Source organism: Aspergillus nomiae (assembly GCF_001204775.2).
Source record: "Aspergillus nomiae NRRL 13137 chromosome Unknown contig00428, whole genome shotgun sequence".
NCBI lineage: Eukaryota > Fungi > Ascomycota > Eurotiomycetes > Eurotiales > Aspergillaceae > Aspergillus > Aspergillus nomiae.
This window is the reverse complement of record NW_015378483.1, coordinates 12,710-28,056: the sequence shown is the minus strand read 5'-3', so window position 1 is coordinate 28,056 and position 15,347 is coordinate 12,710. Positions and strand designations below refer to the sequence as shown.

General features: G+C 47.4%; 5 protein-coding genes across 5 annotated transcripts; 4 read left to right on the top strand and 1 right to left on the bottom strand.

Moving 5' to 3' along the window:
* Window positions 1-728: 728 nt before the first annotated feature.
* ANOM_010139 (fungal specific transcription factor domain-containing protein) lies at window positions 729-2,577 on the top strand (the record flags this gene model as incomplete). The annotated part of the gene is made up of 5 exons (XM_015555395.1): window positions 729-1,047; window positions 1,168-1,469; window positions 1,506-1,991; window positions 2,056-2,270; window positions 2,334-2,577. The coding sequence occupies 5 exons, from the start codon at window positions 729-731 to the stop codon at window positions 2,575-2,577; spliced, it is 1,566 nt and encodes a 521-aa protein (XP_015402527.1).
* A 465-nt stretch (window positions 2,578-3,042) lies between these two features.
* Window positions 3,043-4,648, bottom strand: ANOM_010138 (putative penicillin-binding protein; the record flags this gene model as incomplete). The annotated part of the gene is made up of 2 exons (XM_015555394.1): window positions 3,043-4,479; window positions 4,532-4,648. 2 exons carry the CDS (start codon window positions 4,646-4,648, stop codon window positions 3,043-3,045), a joined length of 1,554 nt encoding a protein of 517 aa, XP_015402526.1.
* A 1,015-nt stretch (window positions 4,649-5,663) lies between these two features.
* ANOM_010137 (MFS transporter/GAL4/fungal specific transcription factor domain-containing protein) lies at window positions 5,664-8,969 on the top strand (the record flags this gene model as incomplete). Its single annotated transcript, XM_015555393.1, has 8 exons — window positions 5,664-5,872; window positions 5,934-6,017; window positions 6,559-6,634; window positions 6,742-7,054; window positions 7,114-7,251; window positions 7,707-7,804; window positions 7,857-8,628; window positions 8,686-8,969. The coding sequence occupies 8 exons, from the start codon at window positions 5,664-5,666 to the stop codon at window positions 8,967-8,969; spliced, it is 1,974 nt and encodes a 657-aa protein (XP_015402533.1).
* Window positions 8,970-10,361: 1,392 nt separating this feature from the next.
* ANOM_010136 (uncharacterized protein) lies at window positions 10,362-11,063 on the top strand (the record flags this gene model as incomplete). The annotated part of the gene is made up of 1 exon (XM_015555392.1): window positions 10,362-11,063. One exon carries the CDS (start codon window positions 10,362-10,364, stop codon window positions 11,061-11,063), a length of 702 nt encoding a protein of 233 aa, XP_015402532.1.
* Window positions 11,064-12,928: 1,865 nt separating this feature from the next.
* ANOM_010135 (uncharacterized protein) lies at window positions 12,929-14,635 on the top strand (the record flags this gene model as incomplete). Its single annotated transcript, XM_015555391.1, has 2 exons — window positions 12,929-13,807; window positions 13,872-14,635. Coding segments are annotated over 2 exons (1,629 nt in total), but the record flags the coding sequence as incomplete, so codon positions are not given.
* Between the last annotated feature and the right edge of the window lie 712 nt (window positions 14,636-15,347).

Sequence of the window (15,347 nt, the reverse complement as noted above, 5' to 3'; positions counted from 1 at the left end):
CTTATTGAGACATTGATATTGAAAATAGACTATTTTATATAGAATACAGTACTACCGGGTTGCTTACCGGTTACGTTATATAAGAAATATAATTGGTTTATCAGTATACTGGAGACCTATAAATAGATATAACTTACTTAATAGTATAGTACGTTAGTATTGGTAAGGCTGGTAATATTTTATATTGTCCGGAACATCGAATTAGTCCGCCGTATGGAGCCTAAAGAGCCGCTACAAGCGCCAAGACGCCCACGACAACGTCTATACTTTCCCCCCTCTCCATCCTCCGTTCCCCACCGGCGTTCCTTTCGGACTCTTCTTCCACACCCACGTACATCGAGAGATAGAGTCTCGAAAGAAATGAGTACCATACAAAATATCTCGGTAAGTTGCCTCTGCTGGAGTTGATGCCTGACTCGACCCACCCCTCACTTCAAACCATAAATAGTGCGGTCGCTGCCAATCCAAGAAGGTAACCCGATCTAGTCTTGGCAATTCCAGCTGGACAGATTAACTAAAATAACAACCGGCTAGGTTCGCTGCAATCGAGTCGCTCCACGATGTGGCAATTGTGAAGCGGCGGGAGCTGAGTGTGTCTACTTGCCTCGGAAACCCCGATCTAAGAAACAAACGTATTTGTCTACCTAAAAGGCGGCTCGACTCCACCAGGAAACTGACAAGGATATCGCAGAAACGAACCACTCGATAAACGTCTGCTTTTGGAGATTATGGACCGTCTTAAGCGTCTTGAAGAACAGGTCGGTCTGGGAAATGCTCCAGAGACTGAAGATAATGGTGACGATTCCATGTCAATTTCTTCTGTCGGTTCAGAGGCCGCTCGGGCAATATCCATAGACAAAGACCCGGCTCAAGTCGTTCCATCCGTGATTCGAGATATTGTCAGCCGGATCAAGGATGAAGGCAGTCGATCTATGCTTCTCTCCAACGTCTTTTGTCACCTCCGACAAGTTGACTCATGCTATTTCGAAAACAATCGATGTATTAAAGCAATGACCTCTGCTATATCGGAGATCGAATCTACACAAAGTACGCAGAGCGCCGAGCCGCTTGGGGACCCGGTTATCCCAAAAGACCTGGCAAAGAAAATCATCGAAAGCAAGTGACTGCACCCCCTTATAGCTGTTGATGATCTAATATCCTTTCCAGACCACTACGGCTCTTACCAATTTCCAGGCTTCGAATTTCCTCTCGAGAAATCTTTCTTATCTTCAATCCCCGACTTAATCGAAATCCCTCACGTCCAACTAGATTGTAAATCTCAGATCATCTACTACTCTGTTCTCCTTCGGGGCATTCTTCTGGAGCCCGAACCCCATCCCAGAAGGGGCAGCATTATGCGAAATTTATATCTAAAGTGCGTTGCATTAAGTGACGAGTGGATGAAGAATATCCAAGATAGCCCTGTCGACTTCTTGGCCGCATCCCTCATGGCAAGCGCATCACATATAGTAGATCTCCAACCAACGAAGCTAACAAACCAATAGACGTCAACAGCCCTCGAAGGCTATAACACAGATCTAGCGTGGAAGGCGTTCACCCACACATGCAGGATATCGAAGACCCTAGGCTATTTCTCCGTCGACGAAACACCAAGTGAAGGGGACAATCAACTCTCCACACCAGCTGGCACACCACTGCACGAAGCTGAAGTCGAGCGGAATCGCAAACGCTTCGTCTTCTGGCACATCCTTCGAACAGACTGTCTTTTCCGAAAGTCATTCGGCAAGCCAACTCTCATCCCCACAGGATCGTGGAAAGTCCATTTGCCCGATCCAACAATCAATGGCGTGGACGATGAATCCTCGCGCTTTATACAAATTCATTTCTTGATTTCAATGCGCCTTGGTCTTATTGTTAGGAAATATCTCGATTGGATTGATAGTGGTCCGGATCTGGACCCGATTCCGCATGATTCTATTCTTCATACTTATATCGATGAGGTGCAGTCTATATTGTCGGATTGGGATACGGTGCGTTCTACCCTACTCTAGCAGCATGACAGCAAATGAAATGCTGTGCTAATAGGAACAAAAGGCGGGCCTTCTTCGAACAATATCAAATCATATCGATTCCTGGCTCTGCATCGACGTGCTGGTCGGTAGCTATGAGATACTTATTGTGCTGCATCTGTCGAAGAAATGTCACCATGGTCATCTCTTACCACATCCAGCCGTTAATCTGGCTAGGAAGTCACTGAAGATCTTCCAATCGCTTCTGGGGTCCACATCGCATGCGTTCTGGGGAATCAGGTATAGAAAGCCTCACATGCCCATTCACGTCCTTGTTGTGCATATTATTAACCGCATGTATAGTCCTATCACGATGTACCAATTCCTCCCCTTTTTTATCCTTTGCTTAGACATCATAGAGAATCCAGACCATGAAAACCTCGATGAGGATCTCGTGTCTGTGACTTGGGTATGCGATTATGTCGAAATGGCCGCCGAGGGACGGGTTGAGCTGAAGCCGGTCATTATTCTCATTAAAGCAATGGTCACTACGTGTCAACAGACAAAAGTGGATCGTCTTGTACAGTCAGGTAGTACTGGTGAATAGACAGCCCGTCGATGTCTTTACACCTAGTCCACAAGGGGGTGTAGTCTTCTTCAGGGCCCATGAACGGGCCCTGGGCCCTGACTACTGGGCCTAAGTCTAATCCCTAGGCTAGACTGGCATAACCTAACCGTTGTAGCCTAGCCATTGTTCAGGTACTTAGTCTGCCAATGACTAATTTCTTTTCTATAGAGGCGCTTGGAACTGGCCTCCATATCCTGTATACAGAAGTTGTTCTCGAACCCTAATCAGATGGTATATCAGGATTGCTGCTCAAGTTGACCAGGATCCGGCAGGGGTTGTAAGAGCAGTTACTTAAACTGCCGCATATGCGATTTAGATGCAATGTTAGGGTTATAGTCGAGCCCCTTTTGCACGCCACAGGTCAACTCAGAGATCCTAAGAACCGTCTTTCTTATTAGCGTCACGTAAAACCTTTTCGCGTTCACTCGGTTGTTACTATAGCGACTACATGTCTAAATCTGTTCTTTGAAACCAAATCTTCTCGCCGTTCATTTCCGGCTCCAAGTCTATTCCCACCTCGCTCACTAAGCCATTTACACCAATTCGAAACTCCGCTCGCACCCTTTCATTATCGCGAGGGTCCTGATTTCTCTCCCTCAGCGACGCCAACCAGAACTCCCCACTTACATGCTCCATTAAGATCACAATCGGCACCTCACACGTCAGTCGATCCGCAACGAGCCCGAAACCATCTATATCCACCCTGAGCTCCAGCCTACCATACCCCGGATGCTCGTACAGGCCCGCATACTCCCACACTCCGAGCGTAGGCCGAATTTGTACGACAGGCAACCCAGGGTATAAAAGGTCCTTTGCATGTGCCTGCTTCTCCCTCCATGTAGCAATTCTCTCTGAAATCTGCTGTTGCCAGTCCACCCGATCGTGCGATGGGATTCCAAGCACCTGATCCAGTAGATGCATATACAGCACTACCTGCACGATATTGCTCGTCAGCGTAGTGTTCCCTGCCATGACCAAGCCCCACTGCCGTCGTGGAAGATACATCATTGTGCATCCATAACCAGCAACACTACCATCGTGCCAGATAATATCCTCACCATGGTAGTTATCCCGTGTCCAGCCAAGTGCATACAAATGCGTACCGGGGAACATATTCGTCGGGTCCTCAGCAATAATCGTACGTGGCTGTATGAGCGCTGCATGTGCATTTTTGCTCAGGGGCCCGCTACATGTCATCATACATCGAATCCACCGCGCATAGTCGACGACACTACTAATCATGGCACCAGCGCCAGATCCGCCGATGATGTCAGGGCATGGTTCGGGGGTATATTCGCTTTTGTTCGCGTTCCAGGTGTAGCCCTGTGCTAGGATATTGTCGCCAGCCTGCGCATCATCACGGGTCCAGTAAGTGCTGGCCATGTGGAGGGGGGTCCACACGCGATGAAGCAGGAATGTCCCGAGGTTCTCCCCCGTGAGGGTCTCGATAGCATGGGAGACTGCCGTATACATGAGATTGTTATACATGTATTTTGTGCGCAGCTCGGCTGTAGCTGGGAGATATCGCAAGATGCGGACTGCGTCTTTGATGCTGCCGGCCGATGCTCCCGTTCCGCCGTAGTGGCGGATATGATCGGGTATGCCTGAGCGGTGGGAAAGAGCGTCTTCGATGGTGATCTGTGCTGTGGTGTACTCGTCCTCGAGGACAAAGTCATCGCGGATAATAGATGCTAGGGGTGTCCTCCAGTGGATCTGACCTGCTGTCGTGGCCATTCTAGTGTTATTCTCTCCGTGGTGGTTGTTGCTGTCATTGATAACCAGGGACATGGCCGCTGCGGTGAACGCCTTGGTCGTACTGGCCATGTAAAACAGGGTATCAGGGGTTGTTTTGGTGTCAGGATACTCGGCGATTCCGTATCCCTGCAGACAAGTTAAGACAAATGTTCAGTAGCAGTTGGTAAGGGACATTTACTTTAGAGAAAGTCCTGGATCCGTCAATGACTGCGATGGACATGCCAGGGACGTGCCATTTTTTTAAGAGGACATGAACCAGCGCGTCGAATTCGGAGGTCAGAGGGGAGTGCATCATTGCGAATCAGGTTCCGAAAGGATTATGCTTCTCTCCAGGTGAAGGCGGGGTTCAGCCTTAGGAAGATTACCCTAGGGCGAATAATCCTTGCTAGTGTGGAATGGGATTCACCGGAAGTTAGATATCTCCGTTCCATTGCTTGAATATAACATTCTCAGACACAAGGTATCCTTCAAAAGGACACTTTGTATACACCATTCTGGGACCTCACGTTGCCTGAGACTTGAGATATTACGTCTTCGACCAAATACCTCGTACTTGAATCAGAGGTTCGCCCGGGCCAATTTACCTGAGACTGCCGCTAGTATTTCATTTTCAATTTTGCTAGACGTATATTAGTTATTAACCGGTGAACTTCCATTAATATATATATCTTTGTGTAATCCTAACTGTATACTGTGGCTGTCCTTAATCGCTAAGCCACCTCCCCGTGGCTTAGCGCTACTTTTTGCAGGGACTAGTCGTCGCGGCAGCGCGACGATATATAAGGGCCGCCGTCCCCGTTGAACCAAGGGGTCGGCAACCCTCTACCCTGCACTTGCGATTGCATTTGGATGTCTGTATTTTAGTATTCACGGACAAATATAAGACCAACGCCGAGACTATTTATAAAGCAATTAAAGCTCCGAGGGGCGCGTCATATATAGAAGATTCAATAGTTTTACATATATATCTTATTTACATGCATTTTCTCCTATTCCAGAGACCCTTTGGGCCTTGCTCCTTACTCTTTTCAATGAATTTACTGCAAATATAGAAATACTTCTAAGATATATCTCATTTTTTCTCTCTCCAGATTCAGAATGGCTCTGTGTAAGGGCTCCTTCGGAGCTAGTAGCCAACGGCTACTAGAGTGTACTTATCAAGTTCGTATCAAATGAGGGGTACCGGCTGCTCGAAGGGATCTGGAGCTATAAGCTCAACTTATAAAGGGTTCAACGCGAATGAATATTGACCATGGCTTCGGCACCGTCTGACAAATTCTGACAGTGGATCAGTTGCACAACCATTTACGATGGATCTCGACAAGGTCAGAAAAGGTACAGGCGAGCTATCTGAGAAAGGGGAGGGAAGCATTGACAAAGGACAACGGGTGGACGTTGAAGTACTTGAGGAGTCCTACGGAGAGAAGGAAAGACGAATCGTCCGGAAGCTCGACATGACCCTCATGCCCATGATCTTTATACTCTACCTGTTCAATTATCTCGACAGAAATAATATTTCGTCAGTAATAGGTCTTGGTATCTCTACTGACATAGGTGCTGACACATGGCCTTTGTGACAGACAAGCGAAGCTGGACATGTTCACCCAGGAGTTAGGTCTTCAGGGCAATGATTCCAGTACTGCGGTTTCCATTGTGAATGTTTCGTAGGGTATTCCTGTCCATGCATATCTCAGTTGACTACTAATCATGTTGTCATTATGTAGATATATCTTGATGCAACTCCCAAGCAACATGCTAATAACCAAAGTTCGCCCTTCCCTCTATATTTCTTTCTGGTTATGCATCTGGTCGTGCGTATCCGCTTCCACAGAGCTACCCGAAACTTCGGGGATCTTATTGCAATTCGATTAATCTTGGGATTTTGTGAGGCTTCTTTCTTCCTAGTAGTCTTTTATGTCCTTTCGTGCTGTTAACACAAGGAAAGAGCTTACACTTCGCTATGCCTGTCTTTATTCTGGTCTCATCCTTGCCACTGCTATATCTGGCTTTTGGCCGCAGGTATCTCTTCTAGTATGGAAGGTCGATTGGGGCTTGCAGCATGGCAGTGGCTCTTCATCATTGAGGGAGGAATAAGCTTTGCACTCGGTATTATGGCGTTCCTGCTTCTTGCTGATCTCCCCACGTCCTCAAGCGGCAGCGGCAAATGGCTATTTAGCGAAGAAGAGCTGACCCTAATGTTGATAGAATGCGACGCGACGCTGTCTCAACACACGAAGACAGCAGCTCCTTTCGCCATGGTCTCAAGCTTGCCGTCACAGATGTAAAGATGTGGGTGTTTGTAAATATCCCGTATTTAACGAAACGGCTTACACCAAACCGTATTAGTTATGATGATAACTCAGAAGGGGAGGCTAACACTGATTGCAGGCATTAATTATGTGCTCTAGCCAGACTTCTTACGGTTTCACATATTTTTATCCCTCGATCGTCGATGGCTTCAATCGCACGGTCACCCTCGCCTGCATTGCACCCCGATATATAGTGGCTGCCTTGATTTCGTACGGCATGGCGTGGTCCAGCAAAGAGCGCGGATTCCACATCATGCTGACGGTTATGATTGCAATCGTGGGATTTATCCTTAGTGTTGCCACACTGGGCATACCTGTCCGATATGTCGCTTCGTTTCTCTTGGTTGCTGGTGCTTTTGAGGCCAGCCCAGTGATTTTCAGCTGGGCTGCGAGTATGCCAGTGATACTACCTAGAAGAAAGCTTGCGCAATGGCGATGATCAATTTCTTAGGGTGGGTCGGAAATGTCTGGAGCCCATATTTCTTCAACGATAATGATGCCTCGCAATATTCTATTGCAATGGCTCTGCTGATGGCCTTTTCGGCTTTGGAAACCGCTCTATGCGGTCTGATGCAGTGGCTTCTGTCTCGTGAGAATAAGAAGCTTGTTAGATGAGGGTAAACTACTGGGATGGATCCAAATCTTCACACTTTGTAAGGCTTCGGGTTGCCATTATCTTCAATCACCACAATGGCAGCTCCATGCAGACTTTTACATACATGCTAGCCATTGTGGACTGCATAGCGCTATCACTAGCAATACACTGTCAACTTTTATATGTATACCAGGTAGCATTTTGCATCAGTAGACCATTTTAGGGCGAGGCCGAAGGGGCCAACGCCATGAGACGCACGGGAGGCGACGCTATTCCGTGTATACTTGATTGAACAATTTTCAGTTGTTGGAACGTGTGGATCCAATATTTATGCGGGGTAAGTGATGGTTTAAAACGCAAAGCTCGCCAAGATATGAGAATCCTCGCAGATCCTCCGTACATGTTCCGCGGCTGTCCCATACACTGGCTGTGCTTAAACGGACTCGCAGAGGAAGATGCGAAAAACATCGTAAGGAAAGATCAATCGTCCGGGTGGTGGCTCTACGCGCTAACGACGCCTAGGTGTCGACGATGTCGATATCGCAAAGTATGCATTTTCCCAACATCAAGATGTCTCCATTTTGACTAATTTAATTTAGTTGAAATGCTCCCGCACCGAACCGTGCCAGAGCTGTTTATCGGCCAACCAGAACTGCGAGTACCGTGAGACGGACTTAAAAAGACGAGCTGAGTATACGTCAAGTCTAGAAAGGCGAGTCGCATGGCTCGAAACCTTCATCAGGGATCTGCACGCCGCTTCACCAGACGAAAGAGATAGACAACTGAGCTCGGCCGTAGCCAAGGATACGTTGTCTACCATAGTTTCTCCTCCCAGACATGACTTGGATAGCCACCCCTCAAACACCGAGTATCGTGGCGGATCACTTCAACGAAGCCCTGATGGTTTATTTCTATACCATGGACCAACCGGCATCTATTCTAGCTGGCCATCTTGTACCATAGGAAGCGCCTTGGATTATCTAGTTTCAACGGTGCCGTTGAAGCTCATCACAGGGATCTATGGAATCAATGTGCAAAATGAAACCATAATCTATGGGTTATTTTGCCGATGGCAGTACCCGTACTCGATGTTTATATATCGGGAGGCCTTTTTACGCGATCATTTTATCGACCCAAAAAATTGCAAATATTGGTCTCCTGACCTTCTCCTGGCTGTGTGTGCATTGGGATTACAGATGTCGTCCGATCCCAGCGAGAGAGAACTTGGCGATCGTTGTTATACCGCAGCGGAAAGCGTGTGCACTGTCTCAGGCTTACCAAACCCTTCAATTTTGACCGTGCAGACATTTTTGTGTCTTGCCTTTTACGCCCTGAGCAAGGGGTACTTGTCAAAAAGCTGGGGTCTCTCGGGTATGTGGTCAGATGCCTCTCATCATCTCCTTCTCGCCTCTCTGCTGACTACGATAGGGATTGCATTCCGTATGACTCAGGACCTTGGCTTTCACAAAGATCCCCGGCACTGGATGATCCATGACCTTTTGATAATCACTACCGAGGACATTGAGATACGGCGTCAGATATACCGGGGCTGTTATACTTCAGATAAATTGATCAGCTTGATATTAGGGCGATCTGTTCAGCTTCCATGGCAAGATGCGTCGGTTGAATTGACTGAAATCCTCCCGTATGTGCAGCCTTGTTCTGGGAGCTCTTCAGCACGACTGATCTCGACAGTGACTTCCCGAAGATAAGCCAATGGCTTCCAGCAGGACATCCAAGCGATCCAAGAGGCATCGCCAGTCCACTGGGTTTGATAGCATGTTCTCAAGAGCCGATACGCCTGTCCAACATTGTAGAGCGCCTTTTGTTAGAACTGGCTTCCTTGAAAAATATTGCAGACAGCACCAGGTGGAAAGGCTGTATAAGTGACTTGAACCTTGAGTTTTATCGCTGGAAAAACACGCTTCCTGTTCCAATGAGGTGAAACGAATGGGAGCCACCTTCTCTTCCCTTCATCCCCACTGTTGCAGCTCTACAGTAAGGCAACCTTTCTTACCAACCGTGATAAGACTAATCAATCATCCCCAGTTTTCTTCTTTATAGTACGCAAATCGCATTCAATTTTGATGTTGTGGAGACTACTGTCTCAGTCGATATGAAGGCCGAGTCAAAGAAGACTTGTTTGACAGCTGCTTACAATATCCTGTGTCTTGTCAGAAAGTACCGTCAATAGCATGGCATCAGACATGCGCCAATAATCATGATATATAGTATCTGCCAAGCAATGCCGAGCTTAAGACACTTTGGATGTGCACATCCCAGGTACAAGGGTATAGGTCCAAATAAGAATTCCCTAAATAAGCTCCGACGCACCAGTGCATCCCGGCTTCCCCCGGCAGCTTTGGATGTGTTGATCAATTGAGAAACTACGTTTGCTCTGTAGCAACGCTGGAAGAATCTACGAAGGCAGCTTAAACTGATGTAGCCGACTAAATGTTAGCACGTCTTAGCGAACAGGGTAACTTATCCGTTAGAAAATGTACGCGTGTATTCGTGGCTGGGGTTTCTATTTGTGGAGTCGATGCCCGTAGATCGTAGATAGAGATAATCTATCGGAGCCCGGACTCAGGACTTTTGTCCAATAGAAGTAATATGGACGGAATTTCCGAATTTCTTTCTTTTCTTTCTTTTCTTTCTTTTCTTTCTTTTCTTTCTTTTCTTTCTTTCTTTCTTTCTTTCTTTTTAAAACTTAAAAAACAAAAACAAAACGGACACAGCTATGGACAAGACCCAATGGGACAAGCCAGACGTGGGGGCCAAAATGAGTCGGGTGTTGATATATGGGGGCCAAAACGTGACCCAATAACGAACAAGAACTTACTATGAATGCCGATCATGTCCAAATAAATACGGGCACTGCGGGACAGAAGCTTTATGCAGAGTGTGTGACGTTGACATATCCCAGCTGACGTTCCTTCGTAGTGTCTTTCTTAAAGGGGGAGTGGATATTTAGGGCTAGACGAGATTCTTAAATTTAAATATTTGAAGGTTGTTGCTCCCCTGCTGGGAGGTGTGGTAGAATACTCAGCATACCTTACTTTTCAACATTCTACCTTGAACCTTCTCGATCCCTGCTACCAATAATGAATTCAGAGTACTATGGAACTCCTTCCCAAAATGGGTATGGCTACTCTGGTCCTCCGCCTCCCCAGGGCCCTTCCCAAGGCTTTCAGCAATCATATCTGCAACAGTACCCAGAGCCTCAGAATCAATATCCTCAGTCTTACAACGAGCAGCAGCAGCAGGCCGCCCCTGGTGAGGCCCAGAATGGTGAGCGTGGTCTTGCCGGTGCCCTTGCCGGTGGTGCTGTCGGTGGTTTCGCTGGCCACAAGGCCAACCACGGCTTCCTCGGAACCATCGGTGGTGCGATTGCCGGTTCTATAGCTCAAGACATCTATAAGAAGCACCAGCATAAGGGTGAACAAAATCTTCCCCCCCAGGGCGGTCCCTACCCGCAGCAATTCCCTCAGCAGCTATATCCGCAAGCGGGTCCATATCAACAATATCCCCCGCAAGGTCCATATCCGCCGAGTCAATTCTACCCACTGAATCAGCTGTATCACAATAGAAAGTCCGTGATGAAAAGACAGGAGGAGGTAGAAGAGCTTCAGGACAAGATCAACCGCGTTTCCCAGCACATGCAGCAGAGTCCCTCTCATCACAAGATGAAGGATCTGCGGAAAGACATGGAAGATTTGCAGAAGGATCTGAGAAAGGCCCAAGAGGACTACCAGAAAGAGTTGGACAAGGCGCTAGACGACGATGCTAAGAAGGGACGACACTAATCTGCAGAAAGAGCAGAAAACAGTGTACAGCAAAGGCGGCAGATAAGCAGATAAGCAGATAGACGGGCAAAGATGACTTATCATTGCTTGTAAGGATCAGGGCTGTGGTGTTGATGATTTGGGCGATGATTCGTATGGACCAGCTCATAGGGCAAATAGATGAATCCCAGTCTATAGGTAAATATATGGCACACACAGCAACCACTACTACGTTGTAAGGGCGCCTTCGGCGTAGGACGACGATATGGCGCTACGCATGCGGGGCACGGGAAGGCAATGGGCAACAAGAGAAATACTAGCAGCTCGAGCAGAGGATTAAAAAGTGATATGGTCCAATCCTTGAACCTCTTGCAAGTTCCAGATAATACGCGTATCGGATTGTCTGGAAGATTGGATATTGGTAACTGTATCTGCCTTGTGATTCTACCAGGGATATTTTGCAAGTATAAATGGGCTCCTCGGATAGTCCCTGAGATTCTTAGTTCTTAGTAGATCGAAATCGGTAGTAAATGTCTATTAGCGAAAATTGTGAGTAAAGCAATCTTGAGATCCTACTATCTTGACACCCCCAGCACCGTTCATCTTTTTTTTCAACTTAGACTCCTTCTTATACAAATTTGACTTTGTTAAACTGTTTGAGATAAGTTAGGAGGTATATATAGAATGTCTAAGAAAGAAATAGTTAGTGGTAGGAAACTTAGCGTCTGAAGCTAGAAGCTATTCGATTGATTTATAGTAAATAAGAACGATATCTATTTAAGGCGTATACTCGGTAGTGCATCACGATATGTTAGTACGTTTGCATTCTCCTCCTACCCCTCGTTGGTATAATAGCTGGCGTGTAGTCAATATGGCTCTACGGTACCCCAGCTTTTCTATACCCAGATATACGGAAACGTGACGGCTAAAGGCACCCTTGCACTCGGCAGAAATACACCAAACAGGGCTTATCGGATTAACAGGTTGGATTTGAGGGGTTTTGGGGAGATGGTAACCTACAACAATGCCCACGACATTATCCACCGTAAATAGTTTATGGCAGGGGGTTAATCTCGCAGTTTGTTCTCCGGTCGTCAGTGCGTCACAAGCAAGTCCAATGAGTGTCCCTACAAGGTTGAATTCCCCGCTGTTAAAGTGTTAGACGGCTCGGATCGTTCCCCTTTTCCCATATCCCGCATAGTTCCCAGGAATATGGCTCCATGTTGGGCAAGGACACTCTCGCATCACTGGTATCAGCTTCCCCCAGCGAGAGCTTATGGCAGGTTTTAGTCTCTAATTGGTTGTCCCTGTATGGATCTTAATTTATCTATATGTAGATTAATTAAGAAAATTTATATCTTAATCTAACTAATCCTAGTCAGGCTAAATTGTTGCTAGATTACAACAGTTAAATTATGCCACTCTAGGTATTCACATGGCTCAGCGTGATGCACCTCTCCATGAATTTTTGGTTAACGCTGCTCTGACATCGCACGCAGGGGAAACAGATTCCTGGCCAACGGAAGGAACCACTTCCATCCTCAGTCTCAACATCGTGGGCCTTGCGGATGCGGCAGACCGGACGGGAGATTGGATGTATAGCTCTGAATGATGGTGTTTTTGATCGGGTGTGGACGGAAGGGACATACGTAAATCCGGATCGCACCCGAAGTTTCCCATCACGTGGTCCGCGTGCCAAGCCCCAGCCGCGTCTTTGCATTCTCGCGGGCCGTTTCTTCATCATCTTCCTCCCTGCGACATCAGAATCATCCCGTAAAGGAAGTATTGGCTCTTTGCCGTTCTCGCCTCCAGTCCTGCCATTCCTGTGTTTTCATAGGACTCTCCGATTTCACTTGTTGATTTCGGATTGGGCACGTACCCGTGACCAGGCCGCAAGAGCTTGTACCGCCTTACTCTCATCTTCTTGTTATTATCATTCTGGATCCGCCATATTACCCGAGTCAGGGCTGCTCAACGTTGTTCCAAAGCCCGGGTGGGAGGGATACTCGATTTATCGAGGGTTCCGCTTTTTAATCCAACGAATTGCAAGAACACAATGACCACCCCATCGCAAAACCCGCCCTGGGTATTCAACAAAGCAGTTATTATTCATTCACCCGGTCTCGACGTGTCGTGTCGGGCTAGCCTTCGTATTCTCCATGATAAAACTGCCGGCCGGGGATCTATCACCCTTTCGATTACGGCAGATCTCGCTAACCCTCGCGTCAAAGCACAGGTAAGGTTGAATATTCCCCCAGAAAGAGTCGAAGGATGTACATTACACAAGACTAGCAACGACGGCCTCTGTTCACCCAGTTTGGTTCCCACAATCCCGGCCCATGTCACCAATGTTTCGGCCGTCTCAACACTGAGTCTGACACTCGGTACGATCGGCATTGTTTTTTGTCCATCTGAGACGCAGTCTCTCAGTCCAGCCACTCCAGCAGACTTGAATTTCCACTCGTTTGCAAAGATCTGTCGATCCGAATCTCTCCGTATACACTTTGCCAGACGACAATGTGTGAATAAAGAACTTGATAAGCTCGAAAGTTTCTGCCAGGCCCTGCGAGGACGAAGTCTTGAGGCAGAGCCCTTTGACCACGCTCGCCATCGCATGGTCCAGAGAGATTGGCATGTCTTCGGTCTACCGTCCGATCCACCTCCATATTGTCAGGAACCCGTGTCCGAACAGGTGAAGCAGGTGGGTCCACCTCCATATTGTGAGGAGTCCGTGTCCGAGCAGGTGGTTAGAAAACGGCGTAGAGGTATTTTCTCATCTTCTGATGCTCTATGTACGTTGGCATTCAATAGCTCATTAGTAATCCCTAGATTCAATGCCACTTGACAATGAAGCACGAAAAATAGCGCTCCTTTCATCCCCTGCATCAAGAGGCTCTCCCACTGAGCCCGATACACCGAGTACTTTCCGCCCGTCCCCTCCGTCCCCATGGTTAATCCGCCCAACGCACTTCACGCGTGCTCTCTCTCCTAGCCGCAAAGAGCGTAACAGACTTGCGGATCTTGTACATGAGTTCAGTAGTTTGTCAGAAGACCAGGTTCGCGAAGTATTAATTGCATCAGGACACGCCCATCTGCTAGCCATGCCAAATGATGTAGACAGTGACCTGCCATCTGAGTCTGCCAAAGTCAGCTTTGCCAAGGGCGAGCTGATCAAAAGCCGCCGCCTGGAACGATATATCGATAAGATAATTAAGCGCCACATATCACCGATTGTCGATGAGATTGTCGATAGTGCTGTGAGCAATTCTCGTGATCAGTTCTTCGACGAATGCAAAATGAACGAAGCCGAATTTCGAGAGCAAGTCGACGATGGGAACTCCGAGGTACGCACCATGGCCAATGAATGTATCAACGAAATGAAAGAAGAAGCGCAGAAGCACATACATGAAATAGAAGAACAAGCGCAACAGTGCATGAATGATATTCAGAATCTGGGAATCGAGGTTCAGATGTTGGCGGAGAGACAAATCGCAAAGTTCAAGTCCTGGTCCAATGTTTCTCCCCGGTCCGTACTTGAAAGCAAGTCAAGTAGCCAAGAACTGGGCACTGATGCCAGACGCGGTTCCATTTAGGGTTGGTGCTCGGCTCATATCGGTTAGGATGGTTGTCGTGTCCTTGGATTCTTTATAAGTTCGCTAGATGACCACTGAAGGGACCCGGCAACCGAATCACAAAACGTGAAGTGGTTCTCCAACTTCATTCTGCATGATCTAAGCATCGGCGTAGTCACCTCACGAGATCACATGAAACACATACTGTGGATTGAACATCGAGGTAGCCAGCCAAAAAGACAAAAGGGCCTAAGACGAACATCCGCCAAAGGGGTCAGCCAGTGTTGACATGATGGGGCGGTTCGTCCCACAATGTATACCGCGCGAGAATTCTGCAAACGGGTACCGGTTTTGCCATTCGCCCAGTATTAGTTTCCCTGTCTCAAAGTGACGAGAACTCGAATAAGATGAAAGATGATCGCAGGCAGCATCGCTGCCGTACCAACCCCATTCATGTTCGACGCAAGCTTTTGTCCCTGGAGATTCTTCAGGATACAGATAATTTGGCAAAGTGCGCTTTCCACCTTTTTTAAGGACTATATTTCGCTCGCTGATTTCGATAGAGAGAGTAATTACAGAAATATTGTGCGAGGGGCCGGTAGAAGGGCAAACCGTTAAAAAAAAATATTAAATCCAATAAACCCTTAATTTAGATAAGCAATATCTGGCGCAATATTTTCCGGAGTAGCCTGCAGGAAACTTTGAAAATTGGTTGCCAGTACTCCAGCTCCCC